The sequence below is a fragment of the Crotalus tigris genome, unplaced genomic scaffold, assembly GCF_016545835.1.
Source record: "Crotalus tigris isolate CLP2741 ecotype Arizona unplaced genomic scaffold, ASM1654583v1 scf7180000024339.11422700, whole genome shotgun sequence".
Taxonomy (NCBI): Eukaryota; Metazoa; Chordata; class Lepidosauria; order Squamata; family Viperidae; genus Crotalus; species Crotalus tigris.
In genome coordinates this window covers 11,352,584-11,380,315 of record NW_024100509.1, presented here as the reverse complement: position 1 = coordinate 11,380,315, position 27,732 = coordinate 11,352,584, and the positions used below count along the sequence as shown (strand labels likewise).

The following is a 27,732-nucleotide window of genomic DNA, read 5'->3' as shown; positions in this document are numbered from 1 at the left end:
TTGCCATATATATGAATCAAGACCTTCCAATTAGCTAAATTCTTTCTACAGCAGGAGTGTCAAACTGTCGGCCTGCGACCCAGATGCGTCACGCAGAAGCCATGCCCACCCCATTGCCAGCAATGGCAAAACAGTCCCGATACATTGCGCGACATCACCAATTTGACATGTCTGGTCTACAGTGTAAGAGGCATAACGCACCTGGTGACTTATCAAGCTGCTCTTATGTGGCTGGATGCCTACATTCAAAAATGTCCTGTATGTTGCCTGGAAAAGACAGGCTGCAAGGATTTTCAAATGTTTTGGAGAAGGCTTGCATCTTGAGACAAGATAAATAGAGGTAAAAGCAGGACCCTTTAAATTTGAATGCACTTCCCATTCAATGCCGGGCTGAAGTTCACAGGCAGAGAAAATGATGAAGGAAGACAGATTTGATGGTCATCTGCAACTGTGGCCCAACAGCAGCTTCAGTACCACCCATCATTTTCACTGTTACAAGTAGTCCCTGACTTATGACCGGGATCAGGACATCTAACCCTAAGGGATGTGGTTGTTAAGTGAGCCTCGCTTAATTTTACAACTTTTTTTGTTGTTGCTGTAGTTATTAAGTGAATCTTGTGGTCATTTAGCAAATCCGTCTTCCTCCAGATTGGCTTATTGGAAGTCCCTGGGAAAGTCATAAATGGCGATCCTGTGATCCAGGATGCTGCAACCGTTATACATACATGCCAGGTGCCAAATGCCCAAATTTTGATCATATGACCATGGGAAATGCTGTGAAAGTTGCAAGTCTGAGAACTGGCTAATAATAATAATAATAATAATAATAATAATAATAATAATAATAATAATTATTATTATTATTATTATTATTATTATTATTATTATTATTATTAGTAGTAGTAGTAGTAGTAGTAGTAGTAGTAGTAGTAGTAGTAGTAGTAGTAAGCCAGGAAGGCTTACTAACTACTGGAGAGACCAAACTGGCCTACAAGAAAGACCAAATGAAGACCAGAATAGAGGCATGGGAAGACAAAGCACTACATGGCCAATACATGAAAAAAATAGCTGGGAAAGCAGATAATAATAAAACCTGGCAATGGCTAAGAGCAGGAAAATTGAAGAAAGAGACCGAGGGACTAATTCTGGCTGCACAAGACCAAGCCTTAAGGACAAATGCATACAAAGTCAAAACTGAGAAGACAGCAAAAGACAGTAAGTGCCGCCCATGCAAAGAAGCTGAAGAAACAGTGGACCACTTGGTAAGCTGTTGCAAGAAGATTGCACAGACTGATTACAAGCAGCGGCATGACAAAGTAGCAACAATGGTGCATTGGAAGATCTGCAAAAAATATCATTTGCCTGTAAGCAAAAACTGGTGGGATCATAAAATAGAGAAAGTCATAGAAAATGATAAAATTAAACTGCTCTGGGACTTCAGAATTCAAACAGACAAGCACCTGCAACATGACACCCCAGACTTAACAATTGTCGATAAGAAAGACAAAAAAGTCTGGATAGTGGACGTGGCAGTGCCTGGAGATAGCAGAATAGAAGAGAAAGAACTGGAGAAGATAACAAAATACAAAGACCTACAAATAGAAATAGAAAGACTGTGGCAAAAGCAAGCAAGGGTAGTACCAATAGTAATAGGCTCCTTGGGTGCAATCCCAAAACAACTGGAGCACCACTTGAACACCATTGGCATTGACAAATTCGCTATTAGTCAATTGCAAAAGGCGGCCTTATTAGGAACTGCTTCCATCCTGCGACGATATCTGTAATACCATCAAACATCCACATCTGCCTATCCCAGGTCCTGGGTAAGGACTCGATAGGTAGACAAAATGCCAAATCCAGTCTGAACATCTGGCTGACTGTGCGATGATCCATAATAATAATAATAATAATAATAATAATAATAATAATAATAATAATAATAATAATAATAATAATAATAATAATAATAATATCAAACAGACAATAATATCAAACAGACAAGCACCTGCAACATAACACCCCAGACTTAACAATTGTTGATAAGAAAGACAAAAAAGTCTGGATAGTGGATGTGACAGCAGAATAGAAGAGAAAGAACTGGAGAAGATAACAAAATACAAAGACCTACAAATAGAAATAGAAAGACTGTGGCAAAAACAAGCAAGGGTAGTACCAATAGTCATAGGCGCCTTGGGTGCAATCCCAAAACTGGAGCACCACTTGAACACCATTGGCATTGACAAATTTGCCATTAGTCAATTGCAAAAGGCGGCCTTACTAGGAACTGCTTTCATCCTGCGATGATACCTGTAATACCATCAAACATCCACATCTGCCTATCCCAGGTCCTGGGTAAGGACTCGATTGGTAGACAAAATGCCAAATCCAGTCTGAACATCTGGCTGACTGTGCGATGATCCATAATAATAATAATAATAATTGGAAGGGACCTTGGTGGTCATCTACTCCAACCACTTGCTCAGGCAGGAAACCCTATACCATTTCGGACAAATGGCTGTCCAGTCTCTTCTTAAAAACTTCAACGCTTCTGGAGGCAGGTTGTTCCACTGATTAATTGTTCTAACTGTCAGGAAGTTTCTCCTTAGTTCTAGGTTGCTTCTCTCCTTGATTAGTTTCCATCCGTTGTTTCTTGTTCTGCCTTGAAGTACTTTGGAGAATAGCTTGATTCCCTCTTCTTTGTGGCAGCCCTTGAGATATTGGAACGCTGCTATCATGTCACCCCCTCGTCCTTCTCTTCATTAAACTAGACACACCCAATTCCAGCAACCATTCCTTGTATGTTTTAGCCTCCAGTTCCCTGATCATCTTTGTTGCTCTTCTCTGTACTCTTTCTAAAGTCTCAACATCTTACAGTCACTTTTTCAGTGCTGTAGTAAACAGTCTTATGCATACTTATTGAAAAAGTATTAACTTAAGGATTGAGGGCAAAAATTACAGGTAGTCACTGACTCACAACAGTTTATTTAGTAGCCATTCAAAGTTACAACCGCACTGAAAAAAGTGACTTAGGACCACTTTTCACACTCATGACCACTGCAGCCTCCCCATGGTCATGTGATCAAAATTCAGACGCTTGGCAACTGACTCATATTTATGACGGTTGCTGTGTCCCAAGGTCATGTGATCCCTTTTGCGACCTTCTGACAAGCAAAGTCAATGGGGGAAGCCAGATTCACTTAACAACCATGTTACTAACTTAACAACTGCAGTGATTCACTTAACAATTGTGGCGAGAAAGTTCGTAAAATGGAGCAAAAGTCACTGAACAACTGTCTGACTTAGCCGCATAATTTTGGGGCTCAATTGTGATCATAAGTTGAGGATTATCTGTATTTAGCGATGCCTATTTTGAGGAAAAACTAGGTTCGAAAATGTGTGTTGAAAGGCACATTTTTACATGGATTTTAGTTGCAAAGTGCAAACCTGGAAACAGACTCTTGGGCCCATAGTTAGCTTTGGGCCTTGTCCAAAGCACTCTTAGTTGTTGATCTAGTAGTCAGCAAGTAAAGTGTGAAAAAAATCTCTTCTAACCATGATCCGTTCTTTTAGCCAACATGTTGATCTATGACCTGATAGAATCGAGGGCCTTAGGCTGAACTCAGTTTAATTATTATATACGCTTTTTATATACAGCAGATTGCTGGGGCTAATACATTACTTTGCTTGGGAGCGAGAAAGGAAAGGAAAGGAAGTTTCCTACTGGTGCGGCCATTGATTGTCTTATAGCCTGGCTAATGTATAGTTAAAGGCCGCTGCTTTAGAATTATGGCACCATTACAACCCTTTATTTACATAGACTGCTGAGAGCGTGAAATAAAAGCCCAAGGAAATAGATTTCCTAACAAGAGACAACAGAGAGAAACATGAGGAAGACAGAGAGGAGAGTATGAGTAAGGAAGCTGAGCTACCCCCTCAAGGCACTCGCTCTCCGATCGCAGCAGTAACTGCATGCTTTAGTACATAAAACACAGCAGCAAAACTCATCTGAATGTGAGCTGCTCGTCTCTCTCTCTCTCCTAATAAAACGGACCCTTCAGATGGGAGCTGCTTGTCTCTGCTTCTTCCTAATAAAATGGACCTTCATTTGAAGATGTTCTTCCCTTCCGGCAGCCGATGTAAATGCGAGGCATTCAATCCGCCAAGGGACAGAAGTAGAAAGGAAATTATATTAAAGTGATTCGGTAGAAAGGTTTAAATTTGAACATCGGGCTATTTTCTGAGCATTCCTATAAACGGAGTCCACCGAGGTCAAGCGCAAGATGAGCCAGTCCCCTCCCCGTTTACTCTGCTTATTTATGGGAGGGGGGAGAGATACTTGATCTAATTTATAATATGCTGAGTGAAAGTTAGGCATTGGTTTTATCTTTATTGCTCAGAAACATAAATAAATGCATTTAGCTATTTTCCTAAAAGCTTCTGCATCTTTTTGAATGATGACCCTGCTTTCCTTGCAAGATCGGAGGCACTCAGCTTCCCAGACTTCATATTTGCAAATGGAGAACTTTTTACACGTACAACTTTGCATTAACACATGTCCCGATGTTTCATATTGAATGTGCTAATGCTTTAGTGTTTCAGGTCTCTGGACACTACCATTATCCTTGAGTTCATTTCCTGTAAGATTGAAGTAATCTAGGAGATGGCCAGTATTACTATGAAGGCTGCAAAATTAAAAAGGCAGGGCTGGGCTGGTAGCAGGATGGCCAAAGATACTGCGTGGGTACAAGTCGTTCTCAACTTATAGCAGTTCACTTAGTGACGCTTTGAAGTTACAACGGCTCTGAAAAAAGTGACTTGTGACCATTTTTCACACAATCGTGAAAGCGACATGAGAGGGAAGAAAGGAGAGGAGAGAGAAAAGAGTAAAGGAGGAGAGAAAGAAATAGGAAGGTTGGAGGAGAAGAGAAGTGGGGAGGTGAAGGAAAGAGAAGAGGAGAGGAAGAAGAGGGAAGTAGGGAAGAGAAGAAAGGGAGAAAGAAGGTAGAGAAGAAGGAGTGGATACAGTGAAAGGGGAAATGGGCAAGCAACACCAAAAGTCATGTGTATGTATTTATTTCATTTTATCAAAAGTATCTTATATATGAATGTAAAAAGAATGTATATTAACATCTGATAAATATCACGGTATATGTATGGGGGAGAGTTTGGAAAAATAAAAAATTATTATTAAAAAAAAAAGGAACACCTGCTGCTTGCACAGAATTATTCCCTCTTCCACCCCCACCCCGTGTGGTGGTCCACAAAGCCAGAAAGATTGGAGATCCGTGCTCTGCAGGATTGATTATATCAGCAGAATCTTGCTATATAATCTCAGAACATAATCGAAGTCTGATTATGTTATACCTCCTCCTTATACACCATTTAGTACAAGATGTCTACCTGAATCCCTTCCGAATGCTATCTGCTCACTCTGGACTTAAAAATAGTCCCTTTCCCTTAGGAAACCATTCTTCCATTATTTCCAGCAAGTAAAATGTTATCTTTCTTACTTCCCGCAGTGCCATACCCCCCATTAAAGTTCTCTTCTTCAGACTAAATATTTAATCTCTCTTCATAGCAGGTTATTCATAGTGGAGTTAGAACCACAGCACAGGTTCAGAGTAAAGAGGAATTATTACTCAGGGCTCACACAGGAATAGGAGACATCGCAACAGGAAGAGGGTTAGACTCTGGGATAATAGATGTGTTGTCATATCAAACAACAAATCGTTATCACTGTGATCATCATCGTTGCCAAAGTTGGACGGGTCCAGAGTCCAGCACCTTGGGCAAGCTAGGAGATCATTGGAATGATTGATTGCGGCGCAGAGCCCCAATCAATCATCTACAGAAAAAAAGTGATTTAGGGACACTCAGAGCAATTAAGGGTGCAAGGAATTATTGTGAATTTGGGGGATGCTGCACAACACACGATAAGTCAATATGTCTGACCGAAGACAAATGGAATATATTATTCCACTGACGGCTCTGTGAATTAATGCTGCGCGGAAAGAAATGTGGGATGTTTCCAATTTCTCTCTGCAGCTGAAAATCAATCGACAAATGGACAGAGGGCTGGCACGAGAAGCTGAAGCCGCAATAGCAATAGCACTTAGACTTATATACCACCCCATAGTGCAGTGTTTCCCAAACTTGACAATTTTAAGGCATGTGGACTTCAACTCCCAGAATTCCACAGCCAGCGTTGCTGGCTGTGGAATTCTGGGAGTTGAAGTCCACATGCCTTAAAATTGTCAAGTTTGGGAAACACTGCCATAGTGCTTTGCAGCACTCTCTGGGCATTTCACAATGTAAGCATTATTTGCATGTTGCCCTCCCTAATCTGGCTCCTCACTTTATCAATCTTGGAAAGCTGGAAGGCTGAGTCCACAGCAATAGCAATAGCACTTAGACTTATATCCTGTCCTATAGTGCTTCACAGCCCTCTGTAAGCGATTTAGAGTCAGCATGTTGCCCCCAACAATCTGGATCCTCATATTACTGACCTCAGAATAATTGAAGGCTGAATCAACCTTGGCCCAGTCAGGATCGAATTCCTGGCAGTGAGTTATAATAATGCATTATAACTACTGCGCCACCATGACTCTCTCTCGCAACCTCAAGACAGCCAGGATCGAACGCTAGACCGGTGATGGCGACCCTTTTAGAGACCGAGGACCCAAACTGCCACCCAAAACCCACTTATGTATCGCCGGGTGCTGGGTGGGTGTGGCCCACTGGGTGGGCGTGGCTGTGGTGGTCATGGCAGACTGGGTGGGTGTGGCCAAGGTGGGAGTGGTCACCTCGATGTTGCTCGTGGGGAGGGATGCCTGTGGGGGTTGGACAGGTTGGGGGAGATCCAGAGGGTCTCTGGCTGATGGGGCAGTGGGCAAGAGGTTCGTCCTGCATGGTGAGGCGAGGCAGGGTGGGGGTGCCACTGCTGTGGGGCAAGGCGAGGCAGGGGCTGGGGTGGCTGCTGCCTGACACCATCGCCCCCCGCACACAGGCCAGCGAGTGCATGGAGGCCAACAGTGTCCGTCAGCAGCCACAGCCTGCCGGCCCCTCGACTGGCACTCTGGGGCTCCGCCACCCGCTGCCAGCAGTTCAGAGAAGCTGCCTCTCAGCTGGACAGCTGGCCGACAGCTGAGGAGGCGATGCAGTGGGTCGTATCCGGGGAAAAAGAGAGCATGCGAGGCCAGGAGGGATGGGATGGGGGGAGGGAAACCAGCCGTGCTGGGATGCATCCGGCCACGTGGGACCTCGGCGAGTTAGCAGGCGGCTGGTTGAAGAGGGACAGTTACCATCTCCGATCATGGCACGCATGCCCACAGAGAGGGCTCTGAGCGCCGCCTCTGGCACGCGTGCCATAGGTTCACCACCACTGCTCTAGACTGTAGGCAGAGTTTGCCTGCAGTATTGCACTTTAACCACTGCACCACAAGGGCAAAACCAAGCCATCCCCACCCTGAACATTCCCGAGTACAAGGTGAGAATATTCACCCCCAGATGGCACACTGATACAGGTTCCTCCATTCTGACAAGGGTTTCGCTCACATGGATCGGGATACAGCACACAGCCAAGCTTCAGTTCGGTTAGTCCCACCACCTCCGCAAAGCTGCTTCGTTTGTTCTGGAGAGGCAACTCGTTGTTATTGAGGATGATGGAATCCAAACAGCCTTGGAAGCCGCTCAAGACCTGGGTGGACCTCTTGTCTGTTAAGCTTCGGACATTATCCACCTGTACCTGGGCTCCAAAATAAACGGAGCTATCTGTGCTCAGGGTCTGGAAATAAAGGGGAGCTTTGCGCCTCTCCACGTAGCTGTCGTCCAGCGAGAGGCTGGTGAAGTTTCGGTTCAACTCAAGGAAGACGGAATGCCAGCTCCCATCGTTCACCGTCCTGCCTGAAATTCCCAGGATGCCTGGGCCAGCACCACAATCCAACTGGAACCAGAGTTTACCATCCACGATCTGCAAATGGAAAGTGAAACGTGAGGAAAACAGAGCTTGTAACAGTGGAGACATCACTGCACCAGTACTGGTTTTTCTGAAACCTTCCAGCTTATTTAAAACTCTTTATTTTACCAAGCTGAAGTCACATGCAGTGTCTTGCAAAGCAACGGACAAGGTAAGCTTTGCTGCCTGGTTTATTTGCAAGTCAAACCAAAGGGTTTATGTTTTTGTTGTGTTTTTCAAGCATTAAATGGAGTGCTGCTTTTCACATGGGTTTTCCGTATTTCTCAGATCATAGATACAGAAGCTGCTGCAGGTCCTGGTATTGTGAGAAACATAGGAACAAATCTTCTGCATGACAACACCCTATGAATGTATTTAGGGTATTAGTTAGGTGTGCTTCCAAAGGTAGTTCTTTTCTTACCTGTGCTAGGAAATGTGCCTTTGATTTGGAGGGGAGACAATGCCAGGTATTCTCATACCTCCCTTAGGAGGAAGACAGTCTACAAATCAAAACTTAGGAATCCCTCAAGTCTTTGATGGCCTAGTAGAGAAACTTACATTGCGATATAGTTCCTTGATGGCAATGGGACTCCTCTGAAGGCCATCTCTGGGAGACTAAGAGGCCTCCTTATGCAGTTGGCTAGCCATATGAGAACAGACAGATGGGCCAGGCTTCTGATCCAGCAAGGCACTGCTTATACAGTATTCTTAAAACAGCCCTATGGCAAAGGGGATTTTGACTTCTGAGGAACTGGTAAACTAGACATTTTCAAACAAGACAAAAATACAGCTAGGACTGACAGACCAGTGACAAGCCTGTTGTAAGAGGACCTCTTTGAATAAAGGAGAAGAGATTGACCACCTGTACTTGAAAAAGCAGCTTCTCACAAGGAGATTGCAGTCAACAGTCTCTCACAGGACTGAGCACCAGGAGATGAAGGAAGCCAACAAGCTTTCCACTGTGGTGGTAAAGTCTTTTTAGGACTAAGTTTATTAAGGCTCACTTTCTAAACACCTTTGAAATGTAATTACTTTAAACTTGAAAGAGATCTTCAATGCCATGAGGTTGAAAAACCATCTGGTGAGTTAACCTTTGGTCAAGTGCAGAACTAAAATTAACTGACAGCCTAAAGAATTTAAAGAAATTGAAGTAAGTGGCAAAATGCTTAATAAGTTAGTCAAATGGACTTTCTCATAAATCAAGCACAGGCTTTCCAGAATATCAACTTGTTTAATAGACTACGGTGGGGGTGTGTGGAGGGGGAAACCTAAGATTGTCTGTTAAATATGAAAGGCCACTGAGAAAATATTATGTCATTTGAAGATATTATGCAAATGATATAAATTACATGATTGGCCTGATCATTGTCCAAATAATGTAAATGGACATGTGGTTTGCTTTGTATCACCAAGCAAAACTCCATTTTTAGGCAATGAAGTCATTTTGTACACTGCCTGGAAATTTAGTTCACTGCATATGAGGATTCTTGCATTGCGATCAGATAAATTTGAGATTTCACTGAATATTTTTAAAGCACTTTTTTTTTAAAAAAATATAGGCACACAAATAGTTTGCTCTGTGACTTGGTTAAAAGAGGGAGCATTTCTCTTCCTTATGTCCAAAAGAGACAAAAAAACCAGCTTTGAAGAAGAAACAGAAGACTGCATAGCGATATTGTTTTCTTGGCAACTACTACAACTTTGTGTTGCTTTCTTCTGAAATGTTCTTTCTGCTTCTCAGTCTAATACATAGCCAGAGGGTTTCCTTGTGGCCTCCCAACCAATTACAAACCAGGTATAATCTTTCTAAATCACTCAGTGTTGACTGAGTACATTATACATCACTATCAATTTCATACACTTTTAAATCTACCAAAATGAAATGCCAAGGATGCAATTACAAATATAAGTTATCTGACAGATTATTTCCCCCAATAATCCTTCCATTTTGAGTGCAAAATAGGATATGTATTTCTGGTTTTTATGCTTAGAAAAACATAAACAAAAAACTAGTGGTTTTCCCATGCGGATTGCGTTTTACATTTACTTTTCTAGAATTTCTCTAACCCCACTAAAATTTTTATTATTGCAAAGTTAAAATGATTACTGAATACAGTATTTTGTTATTTTTCTACATAATACATAGCAAATCTAGAGTTTCTTTGCAATGATGTAATACAACACCAGATGGAGTCTGTCCTAAAATCAGCACAAGAAGTTGATTATTAATGATTGCTGAACAAAAATAGGTTATTTCACCAAATTGGATTTTTTTTTTCTAATTTCCATACTGACCCCAATATTCCTTTGTACATTCCTAACTCTCGAGTGATGATGTGTACACATAATGAATTTTCAAAATAGGGATTCTTGTTGTGAAGCTGATAGACTGGAAAGCCTGCGCTTGATTTATGAGAAGGTATTTTTCTCCAGCTTGAATTTGAATCTGAGCTGGAGAAGAATTTTACATTTGGCAATGCTGGCTTCTTTGGAGACAGACACAAAAAGCCAGGTGGTGAAGTGGCAACAGAACTGGATCAAAGTGGACCACCTGTTCCAGTCCATTCTCAGCCATACAGCTTCATGGACTCTTATATGCACCACCATGAGCTCTTAAAGCAGACATGTCAAACTCAAGGCCCGTGGGCCAGATCTGGCCCGTGATGTGTTTAGATCTGACCCATGGGGCAACCCTGGAGATGGTGAGGGGCAGGCACCCACCACCTCGGCCCTGGCCCACCCCAGCCCGGTGCTCCCCCTGGGCACATGCATAGGAGGTGGTGATATGCAGGGGCTGGTGGTGCCCGGCAGCAGCTGTAGCTCATTGGCCCCTCGGTTGCTCATTGGTCAGCAGTGACAGTCTTGAGCTAAGGGCATCCAATAAGCCGTGCTCAGCCCCACCTCACCTGCACTGCACTCACACAAGCTCGTGAACCCAGAGAGGAAGCCACCATTGTAGCCTGCCAGGTGAAACAATCACCTAGGAGTGGCGCCCGCAATCCACACACACACACACACACACACCGCCCTCCCACACCCGCCATGAGCAACCTGGCCAAGGAGAGTGAGCACAGCAGCAGCAGCCTCGAGGAGGAGGTAAGCGTGGCCGGGCACCCCCTTGGGGAAGCGGGGCTGGGCTGACCCTACATGGCCACACCCAGCCAGCCATGCCTACCGAGTCACAGCAACCTGGCTGTGACCACCCGGCCACGCCTACCCAGCCACGCCCATCTGGCTCTTTGAGGGCAACCATAATGCTGATGCGGCCCTCAATGAAATTGAATCTGACACCCCTTGTCTTAAAGGAAAGCAGTTACAGGAATGACAAGACAATAAACAAATAATCTGGAAATTTATCTGACTCGAATTGTACTGACTGTCTTCAAATGCTCCTGTTCTGGCTATTATGGTCAGGAAATCCAGAGCATGTTGGGATTACAAGGGAAAACTCTTCCTTCCTTCCTTCCTTCCTTCCTTCCTTCCTTCCTTCCTTCCTTCCTTCCTTCCTTCCTTCCTTCCTTCCTTCCTTCCTTCCTTCCTTCCCTTCCCTTCCCTTCCCTTCCCTTCCCTTCCCTTCCCTTCCCTTCCCTTCTCTTCCCTAGCCACAAACTGTTAAAGGGCTGGTGAATAAGACCCATCTTTTCAGATGTTCTAAAGGAAGAGAGCAGCTGTGTCCCTGGAGGGGTGTGCATCCAAAATGTCAAGATGTCAGTCATGACCGGGTGACTGAAGCTCTGTCCCCTTTTATCTGCATCGCATTTGCATTTACCTGCATATAAAAAAAGGGTAAAAGCTGTGACTCTGTGGTTCAGCAGACCATCTTGACTTTTTGGAGCCTCTCCTGCAGAGACTCCTGGCCGAGAGAGAAAGACTGTGTGCCAGCTTCTCACAATGGGAGCATCTTTGGAAGCCTGCAGGAGACGGTCTCTCAAATAGTCAGGAATGAAACCATTTAGAATTTTAAAGGTTAAACAAACACTTTTAAGTGCAGAACACAGCTGGGAACCATTGTAAGATTTTCAACAGAAGCATCTTAACATCCTTCTATTCTGCAATGGCCAAATTTCTACATTTAAAAGCAATTGCACTGTCCAATGGTCAGACTATTGCAATGTATTCTACATGGTGCTTGGAAACTTCAACTGGTCCAGAATGCAGCTATGCAGACATGATGGCATGCTTTGGTATATCCATTGCATAACTTTGCTCTCCAAGGCTGGGCTTACTTACTATTATGCTTCCAGGTGCAATTCAAGGTATCTTTTATGACCTATAGCAGTGGTGGCGAACCTATGGCATGCGTGCCAGAGGCGACACTCAGAACCCTCTCTCTGGGCACGCCGTCACCCCAGCCCTGCCTCCCCCCACGGCCCCCTCCTCACCAGCAGCCCCCTGGAGGAGAGTCGTCCCTGGGTGCGGCCCACGCGGAACAGCGCAGCCAAGGACATGGCCGCTGGGCAACGGGGACAAGACTCTGCCCTCCCGCCCTGTCACGTGCAGATGATGCTGCAGGGCGTGGGCAGAGGGCGTGGCCACCATGGTGCTGCTGGGCCACCTGGGCGATCTGTGGCAGGCCATGGAGGTGGTGGGTGGCCGCAGGGCGGGGATGGTGTGGGGGGCAGGGGGGGTTTGGGCATTCGGTCTCTAAAAGGTTTGCTATCACTAACCTATAGAGTCCTACATGGCCTAGGGCCTGGCAACTTGAGGTACCTCTCATGTCCCATAGAATCAACCCCTCAAACACTCCAGGTTCCTTAAATTAAGCAGTGTCATCTCTTGAGACTCAGGAAGTGTGCTTCCTCTATCATGGTGCTTGTCTTCTAAAATGAAATCTCCTTGGGATCCATGTAACTCCCATCCTCATGGCATTCTAAGAAAGCCTTAAAGACAGAACCTACCATAGCACAACCAACACAAGATGCAAAAAGGATAAAACACTGCCATGCATCAAAAACGTCTCAGAAACCACTAACAGACTATTACAACTACATGGCATCACCGTAGCACACAAACCAACTAAAGTCCTCCAAAACGTTCTAAGTAAACCGAACGACCCAGAAGAAAAAAATAGGAGTCATCTATTCTACAACATACAGTGTAAGGACTTTAACAGCCACTACGGCATGTAGGACAAACAGGCAGAAGACTAGCAGAGTGAATCCATGAACACCAACTAGCGGTCAGAAGACATGATGAAAATTCTTTAATTTCACAACATATGGACAGATTTAACCATAGTTGCCATTGGGAAAATGTGACCATCCTAGACCAAGCCAAGTCCAAAAGCACCAGGGAATTTCTAGAAGCCTGGCACTCGGACAAATCAGCCATCAATAGACACATAGGTCAGGGGTCTTCAAACTTGGTCCTTTTATGACTCGTGGATGTTATGCCTGGCTGAGGAATTCTGGGAGTTGAAGTCCACGAGTCATAAAAGGGCCAAGTTTGAAGACCCCTGACATAGACATTAACAACATGTATAGATTATGCAAAAGGGACAATCACCCAGCCCCTAAAAGAACAAAAAGCACCTCTCCATTAGCAATCAGCACCCAGATCAGCATAGATTATCTCCAAGGTTAACATCAGACCAAAAATCAAGTAAATAATAAGAGCAAACCCCTCTCCCTTCTAGCACTGATGATGTTACCTAGTTTGGGTAATGAAATGTCTGCAAGAAAACAAGCAAACTCAGAGAGCACCAAGGACCCCTCATATCTTGGCTTTGCCTAGTAGCATCTGCAGAGTCTCTGTCTCTGTCTCTCTCTCTCTCGGTATGTGTGTGTGTTTATGCATGCTCTATCCTTGTTCAGAAAGAGTGGGATCAAACTACAAGTTTGTCTGCCATTTTGTCCCAATGAACACTGCTGCTCTCTTTGCTTCTGTGTCAGTTCTTCCTGAACCAGGTTCCATATCCCTGGATTTTAGCCTCAGGTCTCAGAATGTCACCATAAATTAACCCTCCCCGAATCAATGTTCATGTAGACATACACGCACCTACGCACACCTACACAGGCAGTCATTAAATTGGCCAGGAAGGAAGGCAGGCAGGCAGGCAGGAAGGAACTCTTAGTACACAAATTGGTGCCCTTTCATTGCCTCACCAAATAGGCAGAATGAGATGAATGGTCCTAATAAATCATTTCGGAATATTAGCCTAGCGAAGGTGCTTGGATGTCAACCAGATCTGCGTATCAGCATTAGTAGTAAAACCATCAAAGGATCCTTCGGGGATTTTGCAGTCACAGTTCCTGAATGCAAAAGCCTGCCGACCCACCCATCCAGGGGAATATTTAGTTAGGAGGAATACATTTCAGGATCATTTGAGCAAAATGGTAGATTGATTAAAATATTACTTCCTACAGCTCCTGCCACACTGGGATCATTTCCAGGGCTTTTCCGCTGTTTCAGCAATGAACATTTCAGGCAAGGCTTGATTGGTGTAACAGATGACACAACCCACACCGTCATCTGAATTGAATTTTACTGAGTGTATGTAAATGCATTTATTATCCAACCAGACATACTTACACTGTATATACTGACCAATGTATTCATGACAGATAGTCCTCGACATACAACAGTTCATTTAGTGACCGTTTAAAGTTACAACACTGGAAAAAGTGACTGATGACTGTTTTTCACACGTACGACCGTTGCAGCTTCCCCAAGGTCACGTCATCAAAATTTGGATGCTTGGCAACTGATTCACATTTATGACAGTTGCAGTATTCCCAAGGTCACCTTTTGCGACCTTCTGACAAGCAAGGTCAATGGAGAAGCCAGATTCACTTAACAACCATGTTACAGTACTGGCTTATCAACTGCAGTGATTTACTTAACAACTGTTGCAAGAAAGGTCGTCAAACGGGCAAAATTCACTTAACAACTCTCTTGTTTAGCAACAGAAATTTTGAGCTCACTTGTGACTGTAAGTTAAGGACATCCTTTAACACATTTATTATCTGATCAGAAAGAGGAGGAGGAGGAGGAGGAGGAAGAGAAGAAGAAGAAGAAGAAGAAGAAGAAGAAGAAGAAGAAGAAGAAGAAGAAGAAGAAGAAGAAGAAGAGGAGGAGGAGGAGGAGGAGGAGGAGGAGGAGGAGGAGGAGGAGGAGGAGGTGGTAATAGTTGTGGGGAGAAGAAAAATAAGCATATAGGTAGAAATCCAAAATCTTTTTAAAAAACATTAGGCCATGCTCTGCTCTACAATTCAGAAATTCAGTGTACTGCAATAGCTTGATTGTCAAAGTCATTGGAATGGCAATGACCCATGTAATAAGGGGTTACTGAAAATTACTCTTTTGGTTTATTGCTCCAAAGGCTTTTTTTTCTCTAGAAAGGAAGAAGAATGTCTGGAGCGAAGGGAGTGGGAATTAACACCCTGCTCCGTATTTTGCAATAGCTGCTGTTACTATTTTGGCTTTGCTTACGGTTGAATGTGGCTTTTGTTTTAGCCTGTGGTTTCAGCAAATAGGCTTAAATTGAACTAAAACGTAAGCTGGAGGAACCTGACCCCTTATGAGTTAGCCAATTAGCACTTCCCCCAGGTAGGACTGTACCATGTGGCTTGAAGAGTTTTTGAGTCAGCTCTGCCAGAATAGATTCAAGACAATCTCTTAATTGGAGAAAGTTTTTAGTGGCCAGGAAATGTCAATACTTCTTTTTCCAGGAAAGTATTATATGCTTAAAGCCTCGGTTATTATCAGTCCCTGAGATATTGAGCATATAGCTGACGGGATTAACAATAAAACTTTCAAGATCAGCATAGACTGACTCTGAATTATCCCAAACCAGGAATTCTAATTGTGGGTTGATCACAATTGGTTATATAAACCATACCACTACAATTGACCTATCACACTAAACCCCACTTTATGAATTTCTCTGCCACTGTTGTTAAGTGTATCATTGAAGATGTTAAGTTAGTAATATGGTTGTTAAGTAAATCAGGCTTCCTTACTGACTTTGTTTCTCAAAAAGTCCCAAAAGGACATCACACGATCGTGGGACCCAGCAACCGTCATAAATATGGGCCAGTTGCCAAGCATATGAATTTTGATCCCATGACCATCAGGATGCTACATTTTAAGTATGAAAAACGGTTATAAATCACTTTTTTTCTGTGCTGTTGTAACTGTCACTAAACAAATGGTTGTAAATAGATTACCTACCAAACTGGATTATTTGTCCCTTTAACTCAGCATAGGCTACTGGGGAGTTCTATTAATTTACCTCAGGGGTGCCCAACCTATGGGCAGCAGCCCGGTACCGGGCCGTGGCTTGTTGATCACTGGGCTTCGGGAATGGCTGGGGGAATTTATTACACGAATCAGGCTCCGATGAGATCCTAGTACTGCTATTAGCATGAAGGATAGTTTGGAGTTGCGAAAGGAAAGAAAAAGGCAAGAAATCTGGCCATCTCATGCTTCTCCAAAAGTAAGATGGACTTTTTCATTGGGAAGAATAAAAGCCAAACTTCCATTTTTGCTTTATTCACTACATCCTAGGTCCATTAGAAGAAAAAGCCCAAATCTATCTGTAGCAAAATCTATGGCAATAATTCTTCTAAATCTGTAGTCTTGGCAGATACTGCTAGCGAGGCAGAAAATAAGTTACTCTGTCTTTTACTCATCCTGGAGTTTATTTTAATAAAAAAAAATGCAATTCACAGAAACAAGACATTTCCATTATGGTGGCTAAAACTGTGGTTTCTTTCTTTATCACTCTCAAAACTGAAAAGGCTGGATCTTCCTTGCTGAAACAAGAACATTTCCAGTTGAGCCTAAAGAGAGAGATACAATCCAAAAAAACAAAAAAAACAAAAACAACCCCCCCCCAAAAACCAATCCAACCTGGGGGAAAAGATAAAACTGATTTTAATTACCTTCAGAATTATACAGGGATTTGCTCTGGTGTACATTATAATTCCGTTGCTTTGCAGAGTCCGCAGACGGAGACCCAGTTTGAATTCTTCGTTCTTGCTATTTTCAGAAACCCGGTATTTGATGTAACTATTCCCAGCAAAGCTCAGAGAAGTGTGTCCTGAAATAACCATTTAGAAAACAGATTACGGTGTTTTATTTTGTGCCTTCTGAAACCAAACACTGGAGATTATCCAATCCTCCACACCAGGGGCTCCCAACCTTTTCTATACCCCGCACCCTAGAATGCTTCTGATATATTCTCGCACCCCTCACAAAAGTTCGAAATAACGGCAGCGAATTATGCATATATACTATAATTTTGAAAACCCAAGCTTTTGCACCCCGTGGAATAGCGTCTCGCACCTCTAGGGGGTGCAAGCACCCTCGGTTGGGAACCCCTGCTCTACACTAAGGTGGAAAAAAAAGTTAATTAAGTAGGATGCTTGGTTAACAAGGCTGATAAGGAAGAACCTTAAAAAAACAAACCACAACTTTTGACAGTTTAAAAACCTGTCCCTGTAGTATGCACACCCTATGCTGATGAAGATTAATGCACTAATAAAGCAGGATCTGTTCTTTCTTGGTCTGTGCATAAAGCAATATTAATCTGTTTGTAGTGAATGAACAAGACCACAATTTAAATATTGTAGGGCAGGGTGGGGGTTTTTTTTGGTATACATCATTACTGTTATTTTTATCATAATGACAAAAGAATGTTCGACCCCAAGCTCCACCCTTATTGATATGCTTGTGACATTGTGATGCACATCAAAATCAACAGGGCTTTGCACTGCAGCACACAGAATGGGACAACTCACTACAACCAACTCATTGCAGCCAACTTGCCATGGCCAACTCGCTGCAGGACAGTTCAACAAATATAAAAGTTGAATCAATTTTGACAGAACTGTGATCAATAGAAATAAAATAAAGTCAATCCAGAAATACAAGAGTTACAACAATTTCCAAGAAATTGTTGGTTACCAATAATAAAAGTACCAGAATAAAAACAATACAGCATTGAATTTGTCTGTAGAGCGTTGTCCCATGGCGAGTTGTTCTAGATATGCAACACACTTCACCCTTCACTCCTGTAGGATAACATTGTGGTAGTTTAGCAAAACTTGTGACCTATTAAACCAGGCACAGATTGTAGCCCACATCCAAAACTTCCTTAACACAACTGGGTTTTGCCGTTCCAAATAATAAGGAAGTTGGGATATTTTGAGAAGTCTTTTGTAAGACATTGAGAGTCCTTATCCAAAGACTATGATTTTAGAGTTACTTTTATTGACTTTGTTGTAAATCGTCTAGGATTTCTGTACAAAATAGATGGCCATATAAGTCTTTTAGATTGGGGTCTCCAAACTTGGCAACCTTAAGTCTTGGTAGATCTCAGGGCTGACTGAGAGTTGAAGTCCACAAGTCTTAATGTTCTGAAGCTATTGGCTGGCCCAGCACACTTAAGGTTGCCAAATTTGGAGACCTCATTTTTGAAACATAATGGGTCATTATGGTGGAATGTAGTCTGGATTCCCAATAGGAAGAGGCTGCATTCCACAGGGCAAAGAGACAATGAAGTTTAAATAGTCTGGTTGGGAAAAAGAGAGTTAAAATTGTCCTCTGAGTATATATTTAATTATGCAAGTAGTTGCTTTAGTTTGAAAAGAGTGATGTAAGGCCCCCAAAACTAAGAAAGACACATTGAGTTACTTCTGAGCAGTTTTCTTGACAGAAATCTTCTCAAATGAAAACAACTACTTGCATCATTAAAGATATACTCTAAGAACTGCTAGGGAGGAGCTGTCTTAATTCTCTTTCTCCCAGCCAAACTGTCTAAACTTCATTGTCTCTTGGTTCTCTGGAATGTAGCTCCTGCCTCCTGGGAATCTAGACTACATTCCACCACAGACTTTCAGAGATGTTGAACTCAAGAGGGTTTAGAAGAAAAGACTGACAGGACTTAAAGATCTGACCAAGAAGATACAGCAGCAGCAGAGCAAATTGTGTACCTGAACATTCTCCAAGTTTTCCAGGTGGACACTGACAGATGAACAGTCTCTGGTTGATTTCGTAGCCTACACACTGCATATCCCCTGGGCAAGGCTTTTCTGTGCAAGGATCATTAGAGCCTGGACACAATCCTCCTGTTTTATAAACGAGAAGGTAAGAAACAGACTCACTTTATCCACATTTAAACTAAGATATTCTTAACGTCAATTAACCTTTCTCTTACATGATCCTCAGGCCAGACAAAATTGTAGTTTGGTTCCTCTGAAGACACGAACAGTCTCTAAAGGCACAAAGGCTGGAACAGTGGAAAAGCTATAAAATGATTGCTTCCCTCTCTACAAACATTCATCTTAGCAGATTCAATACACGCTGAACCTGAAATCTAAGCTGCTTTAGAGATCCCATAGCAAGAAAACATACAAGAAACAAGCAACATACTATCGAAATGCGATTAAAATAACAGAACCTGAATCTAAATAAAAGAACCGATAAATATTTAAATAAAAGAGGAAGAGCCTGAAAATATAACCGGAGCCTGTAAAATTGAATGGAAAATGCCAGGCAAATAAGTTAATAATAAAAAAAATGCTGGGTGAATTGACAATTGCAACAGTACTGTGATATGTCTAATTTACTTTGGCCATGTCATGCATGCAAGTCTATTGGAGAAGTCAACGATGCTAGGAATGAACAAGGAAGGTGAAGGTCTCAGAATAGAACAGAATAACAAAGTTGAAAGGGACCTTGGAGGTCTTCTAGTCCAACCCCCTGCTCAAGCAGGAGACCCAATAACATTCCAGACAAATGGCTCTTCTTAAAAGTCTCCAGTGATGGAGCACTCCCAACTTCTAGAGGCAGGTTGTTCCACTGGTTAATTGTTCTCACTCTTAGGAAATTTCTCCTTAGTTGCAAGTTGCTTCTCTCCTTGATTAATTTATTCCACTCAATTAGTGGAACAAGAAGGGGCAAGCAAAGAACACGCTGGCTTGATAACATCAAAACTGACTCAAAGGTGAATATCTAACAACTGAAAGAAGCTGTGCTTGACAAGATAGCATGGAGAGCACTTGCCTAAAAGGCGCCAAAAGTAGAACATGACTGAACAGTTAAAACAACAACAAATAACAACACAGTACTGGGAACTCTCTGCCTAATTTAAGAAGTTGGATATAACTGGAAAAAGGTCTCCAAAGAAAAATAAAACTAAAGTGGTGGCTGGTTAATGTGGGAATTGCTTTCAGATTTCTGGCTTGGAAGAACCTCATGACCCTTAGCTTTCTACTGTTACAATTCTAGGTTGGTGTAAACACTGCACATCCCAATGCACATGTCACAATTTAGACCCAACTCAGAAATCTGACCTTGGTGCTCTTATTTCCCTCTCTTCAGACCTATGCATTCCTTTCCTCCTATTTTTCTTTCCTTCCCTTCCATTTCAATAGAGTAGAATGTCTTTATTATTTTTACAAATAACTCAAGGTGGTGAACATATCCAACATACCTCTTTTTCCCCCCCATAACAACTCTAGAAAAAAAAATCATAATAAGAGCTAAAATCGGAGAAGCAGCCCTGACAAAAATAATCCAGTAAACAACAAAAATCTACAAACCAAACCAGAGGCCTTAAACAAATCATAAACATCACTCCGCAGGCCTGGGACCAAAGCCGTTTTTATTAATTTACAAAATTTTATTTCCCTGCAAAGTCAAGCTACAACAGATCAATACGCTGAGCATGTGCAGTTCAACTGGAGATTGTGCTATTCTCGTTCATTTTGATCAAAATTAAGTAAAAATGAGAAACAGCATGTATATATGACTTGGTCAAGAATACAACAGTTTTTAAACTTTTGGATCATCCAAGCTGAATGCAGCTATTTGCTCCTTGCTATGAGTTGGACAAGCAATTTGGCTGGTAAACTCCTATATGTGGGTTCATTAGAGTCGGTCACAATTAGGGATAAAGTCAAGCACAGGCACAAAACATATAAGTAGAAGAGAATATTTCCAGCTCAGGATTGATCTATAGCAGTGGTTCTCAACCTGTGGGTCGGGACCCCATTTGGGGTCGAACGACCATTTCACGGGGGTCGCCAAACAACGCAGTCCGCCATTTTTTCCCCCTTTTCTTTAGCTGTGCTACTCCCTTTTATTCTATTGGCTTTTGAAAGCCAATAGAATAGACTCTCTTGAATAGAGTCTAATTCTATTGGCTTTCAAAAGCCAATAGGAATTGTCCAGGCTGTCTCTGCCCTGCTGAGCCCGCCAAAAGTCCCATTCTGCAAACGGTGCTGCACCAGTTGAGTAGTCCTCAACTTACGACCAGTTGAGTAGTCCTCAACTTACGACCGGTTGGGGGTCGCGGCATTAAAAAGGTTGAGAACCACTAAACTATAGGGTCCCTGGAACTCTCTGATCTTGGTTGTTTTCTTGCAGATGTATGTTTCAATACCAAACTGGATAACATCAACCCCACATTATATAACACAGCCACATATAAAGTCTTGCACAATACAACACAAGGGAGGTTTTATCCTGGTGTATTTATTTATTTGATTTTTTTATCCCACCTTTATTAGTAACTCAGGGTGGCAAACATACCTAATACTTCCTCCTATTTTCCCCACAATAACAACCCTGCGAGGTGGGTTGGGTTGAGACAGAATACTTGACTCAAAATCAAGTTTTCATAACTAAGGCAGAACTAATCTCATACTTCCTGGTCTCTAGGCCAGCATCTTAACTACTACACCAGTGATGGCGGACCTTTTAGAGACCGAGTGCCCAAACTGCAACCCCAAACCCACTTATGCATCGTCGGGTGCCGGGTGGGTGTGGCCCATTGAGTGGGCGTGGCTGCGGTGGTAAGGGCAGACTGGGTGGGATTAAAAAGTTCAATCAATCAATTCCAACTTTGCAAGATCTTTTTTTTCCCCGCGAGAAGTTGAAATTGACTGATTGATTGAACCTTTTTTTTTTGCACACGGCGGCGGAGGCCTAAAGCGAAAAGGTTTTATAAAACCCAGCTGATGGCCTAGGACTGGGGCAACGGCATGCGTGCCCACAGAGAGGGCTCTGAGTGCCGCCTCTGGCACCTGTGCCATAGGTTTGCCACCACTGTACTATACCAAACTGTGTCTCAAGTTATATAACTGGATCAGGGAGACCAAAGTTCATCTTCACCTCCAGACGTTGTGGGTGCTCCATCACTGGAGGTTTTTAAGAAGAGATTGGACAACCATTTATCTGAAACAGTATAGGGTTTCCTGCTTGAGCAGGGGTTTGGACTAGAAGACCTCCAAGGTCCCTTCCTAGACTATTATTTTGTATTCTGTATTTTCAGTTTATACTCCTAGTGATATAGCATTTACTGTGTTTCAATGTCTGTTGCTGAGGATCATAAGTGAATTATCTATCTTGGAGTCTTACAAGGATGAAGAGGAAAAATGTGAGGCCTGGGTCCTCAGAACACCTGTAAAAATGGCCACTAAACTACAATTTTTAATGCTATAAGAAACTAATATGTTTTAGTACATATGGAGTCATAGCAAAAAGTGTAATTAGCTTACATTTAAATTAAAGCAAATTTAGTGTCTGCTCTGAGCCTCTCACCTTGTATCCTGATAGCATGTTTGCGGTATGCTGCGAAAGGGCCAAGTATGATCTGAAACCCTTATTTTAGGGGAGCTAAAAGCAAACTGGAGAATTAAAAACATTTGCAAATGAGATCCATAATCACTGTATATAACTGAAAGGGTTAGGATAAGGGAAGGATAATGAACAGACCTCAACTATACATCAGTGGCTGTTGTTTTCTTTAGTGGAAAGTTCATAGCAATAACATTTAGATTTATATAATGCTTCATGGTGCCATGCAACACTCTCTAAGCAGTTTACAGAGTCAGCCTATTGCCCCCAACAATCTGGCTCCTCATTTTACCAACCTCAGAAGGATGGAAGGCTGAGTCAACCTTGAATCTCCACCCCCCGAGTCAAACTCCAGACTGTGGGCAGAGTTAGCCTGCAATACTGCATTCTAACCACTGTGCCACAATGGCTCTTGATATCATCACCATAATACTCTGAAATCTAAAGTAAGCTGAACTACTATTCATGTAGATTTTCTTGGAAAAAATAAAGGACAGACCTGAAAAAGGAGACATATTTGAAAGAGATTCATAAGAATTTTAAAAAAATTGTGTTTATAACTTGGTTTTACTAAGAGCAAAGCTTTACAAAAAGGCACGTTCTAATAAAATATCTAGAATCAAGGAGTATATGTAAATTTATTTTAAACAGACAATTTGACGGCAGTTCTTGAAGCCAAGGAACACGGGGGAAATGAATGCATGCGAAGGCCGACCTCTGCCCGTGTCTTGCTTGTGAATCTCCCAGGTGAATTCGCAGATTTAAGTGCAAATTAAGACAGAGGGAGAAATTTTCCAGAATAACCAATGTATTTGCATCCGTCAACTTGCATCAAGAACAGGGTGAACGTTAGAGGGAAAAGGAAATAGTAGGCACATAAAAGCACCATGAGTGCTGTCATACTGCTATTTTACACTATGGCTCCCACTCGTAGGAAACTCATATGTCTTCAAAAGGTCCTCCTCCAGGTCTCTCTGCAATTAACATGGCTAGTCAAGAACCAGTTGAGGAGAGGCCTCCTGACTTTGGCAGTGCCTCCTGGGGAGATTAGAATAGAGCTAAGTGTTGGATTTCATTTGGACTGTTTTCAAGGCAAATTGGTTTAATTTATACTGCCAGGACTAATATTTGTTTTACCACTCTTACAAGCCACCAGACAGAACTGAAGACATTTCTTGGATGAAAAGTGAAATGTTTTCAAAGAAAAAAAAACCCAAGAAAGTCCAGATGCCTTTTGGAAAAGCACCTTTGTGACAACCATGACCTGGAGGGTTGAGAATCTAGAATAGAATAGAATAGAATAGAATAGAATAGAATAGAATAGAATAGAATAGAATAGACCTTGGAGGTCTTCTAGTCCAGCCCTCTGCTCAAGCAGGAGAACCTATACCATTTCAGATAAGTGACTGTCTAGCGCAGCGGTAGGCAACCTGGCTCTTTTATGACTCGTGGACTTCAACTCCAGAATTCCTGAGCCAGCCATGCTGAGGGGAAAGGGAGAGTTTCCAAGCTGAGCCATGCTGGCTCAGGAATTCTGGGAGTTGAAGTCCACGAGTCATAAAAGAGCCAAGGTTGCCTACCCCTGGTCTCGCTTCTTCATAAAAGCCTCCAGTGATGGAGCACCCACAATTTCTGGAGGCAAGCTGTTCCACTGGTTAATTGTCCTCACTGTCAGGAAGTTTCTCCTTAATTCCAGGTTGCTTCTCTCTTTGATCAGTTTCTAACCATTGTTTCTTGTCCTGCTCTCTGGTGCTTTGGAGAATAATTTGACCCCCTTTTCTTTGTGGCAGCCCGTCAGCCCATCAAAGACACGAGTCCCATAAGTTTAGAAAATGTCATCTTATGGGACCACAGAAGCATGTCTTTTCCATTAACACTCCTACTTTCGGAAACAGTGTTCCCTCAAGGTCTGAGTGGCCCTGCCTCAGTTGTCCTTTAGGAAAACCAGAAAAACGGGCACTTCCCGCAGGCCCTGGCCTGCCTGTGTGTATATAAGAGCATTCTGCTTTGGTAATATATCCCAGAGAGATACATACAGTTAATCCTTGTTTAGTCAGCACAATTGGGACTAGCAACTTGGTCGTCGAGCAAAGCAGTTGCTAAGTGAAACTGGGATTGTGCTTATGAACTTACTATAGCTTTCCTTTGCAAGTAGTCCTCGGTTTAAAACAGTTCGTTTAGCGAATATTCGAGGTTACAATGGAACTGAAAGTGACTTACGACTTATTTAGCAACTGTTTGTAGTTGCAGCAATGATGAGAAAGCAATTTATGAACAGTCCTCACATTTATGACCTTTGCAGGTCTATCCTGTAAAATGGAAGGTGGGGGGGGGGATTCACATAAGAACAGCTACATAGGAATATCAAGTAAAGTCTTTGAATGAAACTCCTGTTGGGGTGTTCATGAACAATTCCATGCTTACGGAACCAATTTGCAAATGTATCATTTATTTTTGGGGGGAGGGATTTCCCAATTTAGTCAATAAGAGCTTGGTCTTTTCTAATATTTTCCACTTGAGCAGTAAACAAAACCAACCCTGTTTAGCTTTTTGAGATCAGATCAGTTGGTGTTACCATTTAATGGGTGTAGAAATCTAAAAACCAGTCAATAAACAGATTTTAGCCTCATTATCAAGATTGCTTCCTCCCTTGCAAATATTACCAACCACAGTGGATAAACATGACGGAGTCAATCCATATTCTCACCATGTGTTTCAGAAATAAGCTCAGAGAATTAAGCAGCAGGGTTATAATGTATTCGCTCCCAAAACCAACAATGAATAGTTAAAACAGTCTCTTTAGAAATTTCTGATTATCCATCTGATTCTGCCGACACGTTTCATGTATCACGATATCACATGAAGGCTGCATACTGATCTGTATGCACGGGATATTTGTTTTCAGAACACAATTAAATTTTATGTCACGTCAGGAAATAATTCTCAACAAGTGCCTGACAGAGAGACAAGTTAGGAGAACAAAAAAACAAAAAAAAAAAAAGCCGCAAAAGTCATGAATATACATTGGTTTGTGGGAAGACAACCCTGCTGAGATTTTTGGGAACAGAGCACCACATGTTTTCACAACCTTTTAACCTTTGGTAAAATCTTGACACCAAGCAGTAAAGTCAGGATGCGGCCTTGTAATCAATCTTTGCCACGTTTCAGTTGTTTCATACTTGAGACGTGAGTGAGTTCCTATGAGGCCAAGAGGTATATAGGAAGAAGCTAATAATTTAATATGACAGTTCTATATGACACAACATTCCCAGACAACTATCACCATGTGCTGGCCCCTCCCAAGTGTCTGATAGTTCCAATCTTTTCATCATTTCAGACAGAAGGCAGAAATGGAGATGGGGTCTGAAGGAAAACACTGTCAACACTTGAATGGAAGAATTTCATGGGCTATGCTGATGCAGAACGTCCATAAAATTCAAATACAATGGCCACAGAGCTTGGCAGTTGTTCAGGTAATAATAATAATAATAATAATAATAATAATAATAATAATAATAATAATAATATTGCACAGACTGACTACAAGCAGCGGCATGACAAAGTAGCAACAATGGTGCATTGGAAGATCTGCAAAAAATATCACTTGCCTGTAAGCAAAAACTGGTGGGATCATAAAATAGAGAAAGTCATAGAAAATGATAAAATTAAACTGCTCTGGGACTTCAGAATTCAAACAGACAAGCACCTGCAACATAACACTCCAGACTTAACAATTGTCGATAAGAAAAACAAAAAAGTCTGGATAGTGGACGTGGCAGTGCCTGGAGACAGCAGAATAGAAGAGAAAGAACTGGAGAAGATAACAAAATACAAAGACCTACAAATAGAAATAGACTGTGGCAAAAGCAAGCAAGGGTAGTACCAATAGTCATAGGCTCCTTGGGTGCAATCCCAAAACAACTGGAGCACCACTTGAACACCATTGGCATTGACAAATTCGCTATTAGTCAATTGCAAAAGGCGGCCTTATTAGGAACTGCTTCCATCTTGCGACGATACCTGTAATACCATCAAACATCCACATCTGCCTATCCCAGGTCCTGGTTAAGGACTCGATAGGTAGACAAAATGCCAAATCCAGTCTGAACATCTGGCTGACTGTGCGATGATCAATAATAATAATAATAATAATAATAATAATAATAATAATAATAATAATAATAATAATAATAATAATAATATCGAGTCCTTACCAAGGACCCGGGATAGGCAGATGTGGGTGTTTGATGGTATTATAGATATCGTCGCAGGATGGAAGCGGTTCCTAGTAAGGCCACCTTTTGCAATTGACTAATGGCGAATTTGTCAATGCCAATGGTGTTCAAGTGGTGCTCCAGTTGTTTTGGGATTGCACCCAAGGCACCTATTACTATTGGTACTGCCCTTCCTTGCCTTTGCCACACTCTTTCTATTTCTATGTCTTTTTATTTTGTTATCTTCTTCAGTTCTTTCTCGTCTATTCTGCTGTCTCCAGGCACTGCCAAGTCCACTATCCAGACTTTTTTGTCTTTCTTATCGACAATTGTTAAGTCCGGCAGCCTTATTAGGAATTGCTTCCATCCTGCGACGATATCTGTAATACCATCAAACATCCACATCTGCCTATCCCAGGTCCTGGGTAAGGTAGGTAGGCAAAAATGCCAAATCCAGTCTGAACGTCTAGATGACTGTGCGATGATCCATAATAATAATATAAAGTTGGAAGGGACCTTGGAGGTCATCTAGTTCAACCCCCTGCTCAGGCAGGAAACCCTACACCATTTCAGACAAATGGCTGTCAATCTCTTCTTAAAAACTTCCAATGTTGGAGCATCCCTATGATGGTAGAGTGCCTTGGAACTGTTAGCAAACAGATCCTATGGGAACACAAACTTCCATGCTAGCACCAAATATCTTAATGTAAAAAGCTTCTTGATGAGAAGAAAAACATTTTCTAAGAAAAAAAAAAACAAGTCTAGTTGCCTTTTCAAATGCACCTTTGGGACAACCATGACCTGGATGACTGAGAACCTCCATAGACAATAATAGTAGTAGTAGATCTGCAAAATAAGCCGATTCTGATAAATATTGTAGCCACAGAGAAATGGTGGACAGCCCCATCCTTGGCTGAGTTCTTTTCTTCATTCTCCTTTTGCTGAAGAATGATTGTAGAATTGCTTCTCTTATTTGGA

The 27,732-nt window shown here is 42.2% G+C and overlaps 1 protein-coding gene across 12 annotated transcripts in view; it reads right to left on the bottom strand.

The window, feature by feature from the left end:
• FAT3 (FAT atypical cadherin 3) overlaps positions 1 to 27,732 on the bottom strand; it is a 550,618-nt gene that overhangs the window by 29,706 nt on the left and 493,180 nt on the right. For 11 of the 12 annotated variants that reach the window (XM_039325844.1, XM_039325847.1, XM_039325850.1 and 8 more), the window contains 3 exons: positions 18,892 to 19,026; positions 16,840 to 16,997; positions 7,501 to 7,969 (listed from right to left, as the gene is read on the bottom strand). In XM_039325844.1, the coding sequence (XP_039181778.1) occupies positions 7,501 to 7,969; positions 16,840 to 16,997; positions 18,892 to 19,026 (762 nt within the window). The remainder of the gene's footprint in view (positions 1 to 7,500; positions 7,970 to 16,839; positions 16,998 to 18,891; positions 19,027 to 27,732) is intronic. The other variant, XM_039325848.1, reaches the window with a different exon arrangement.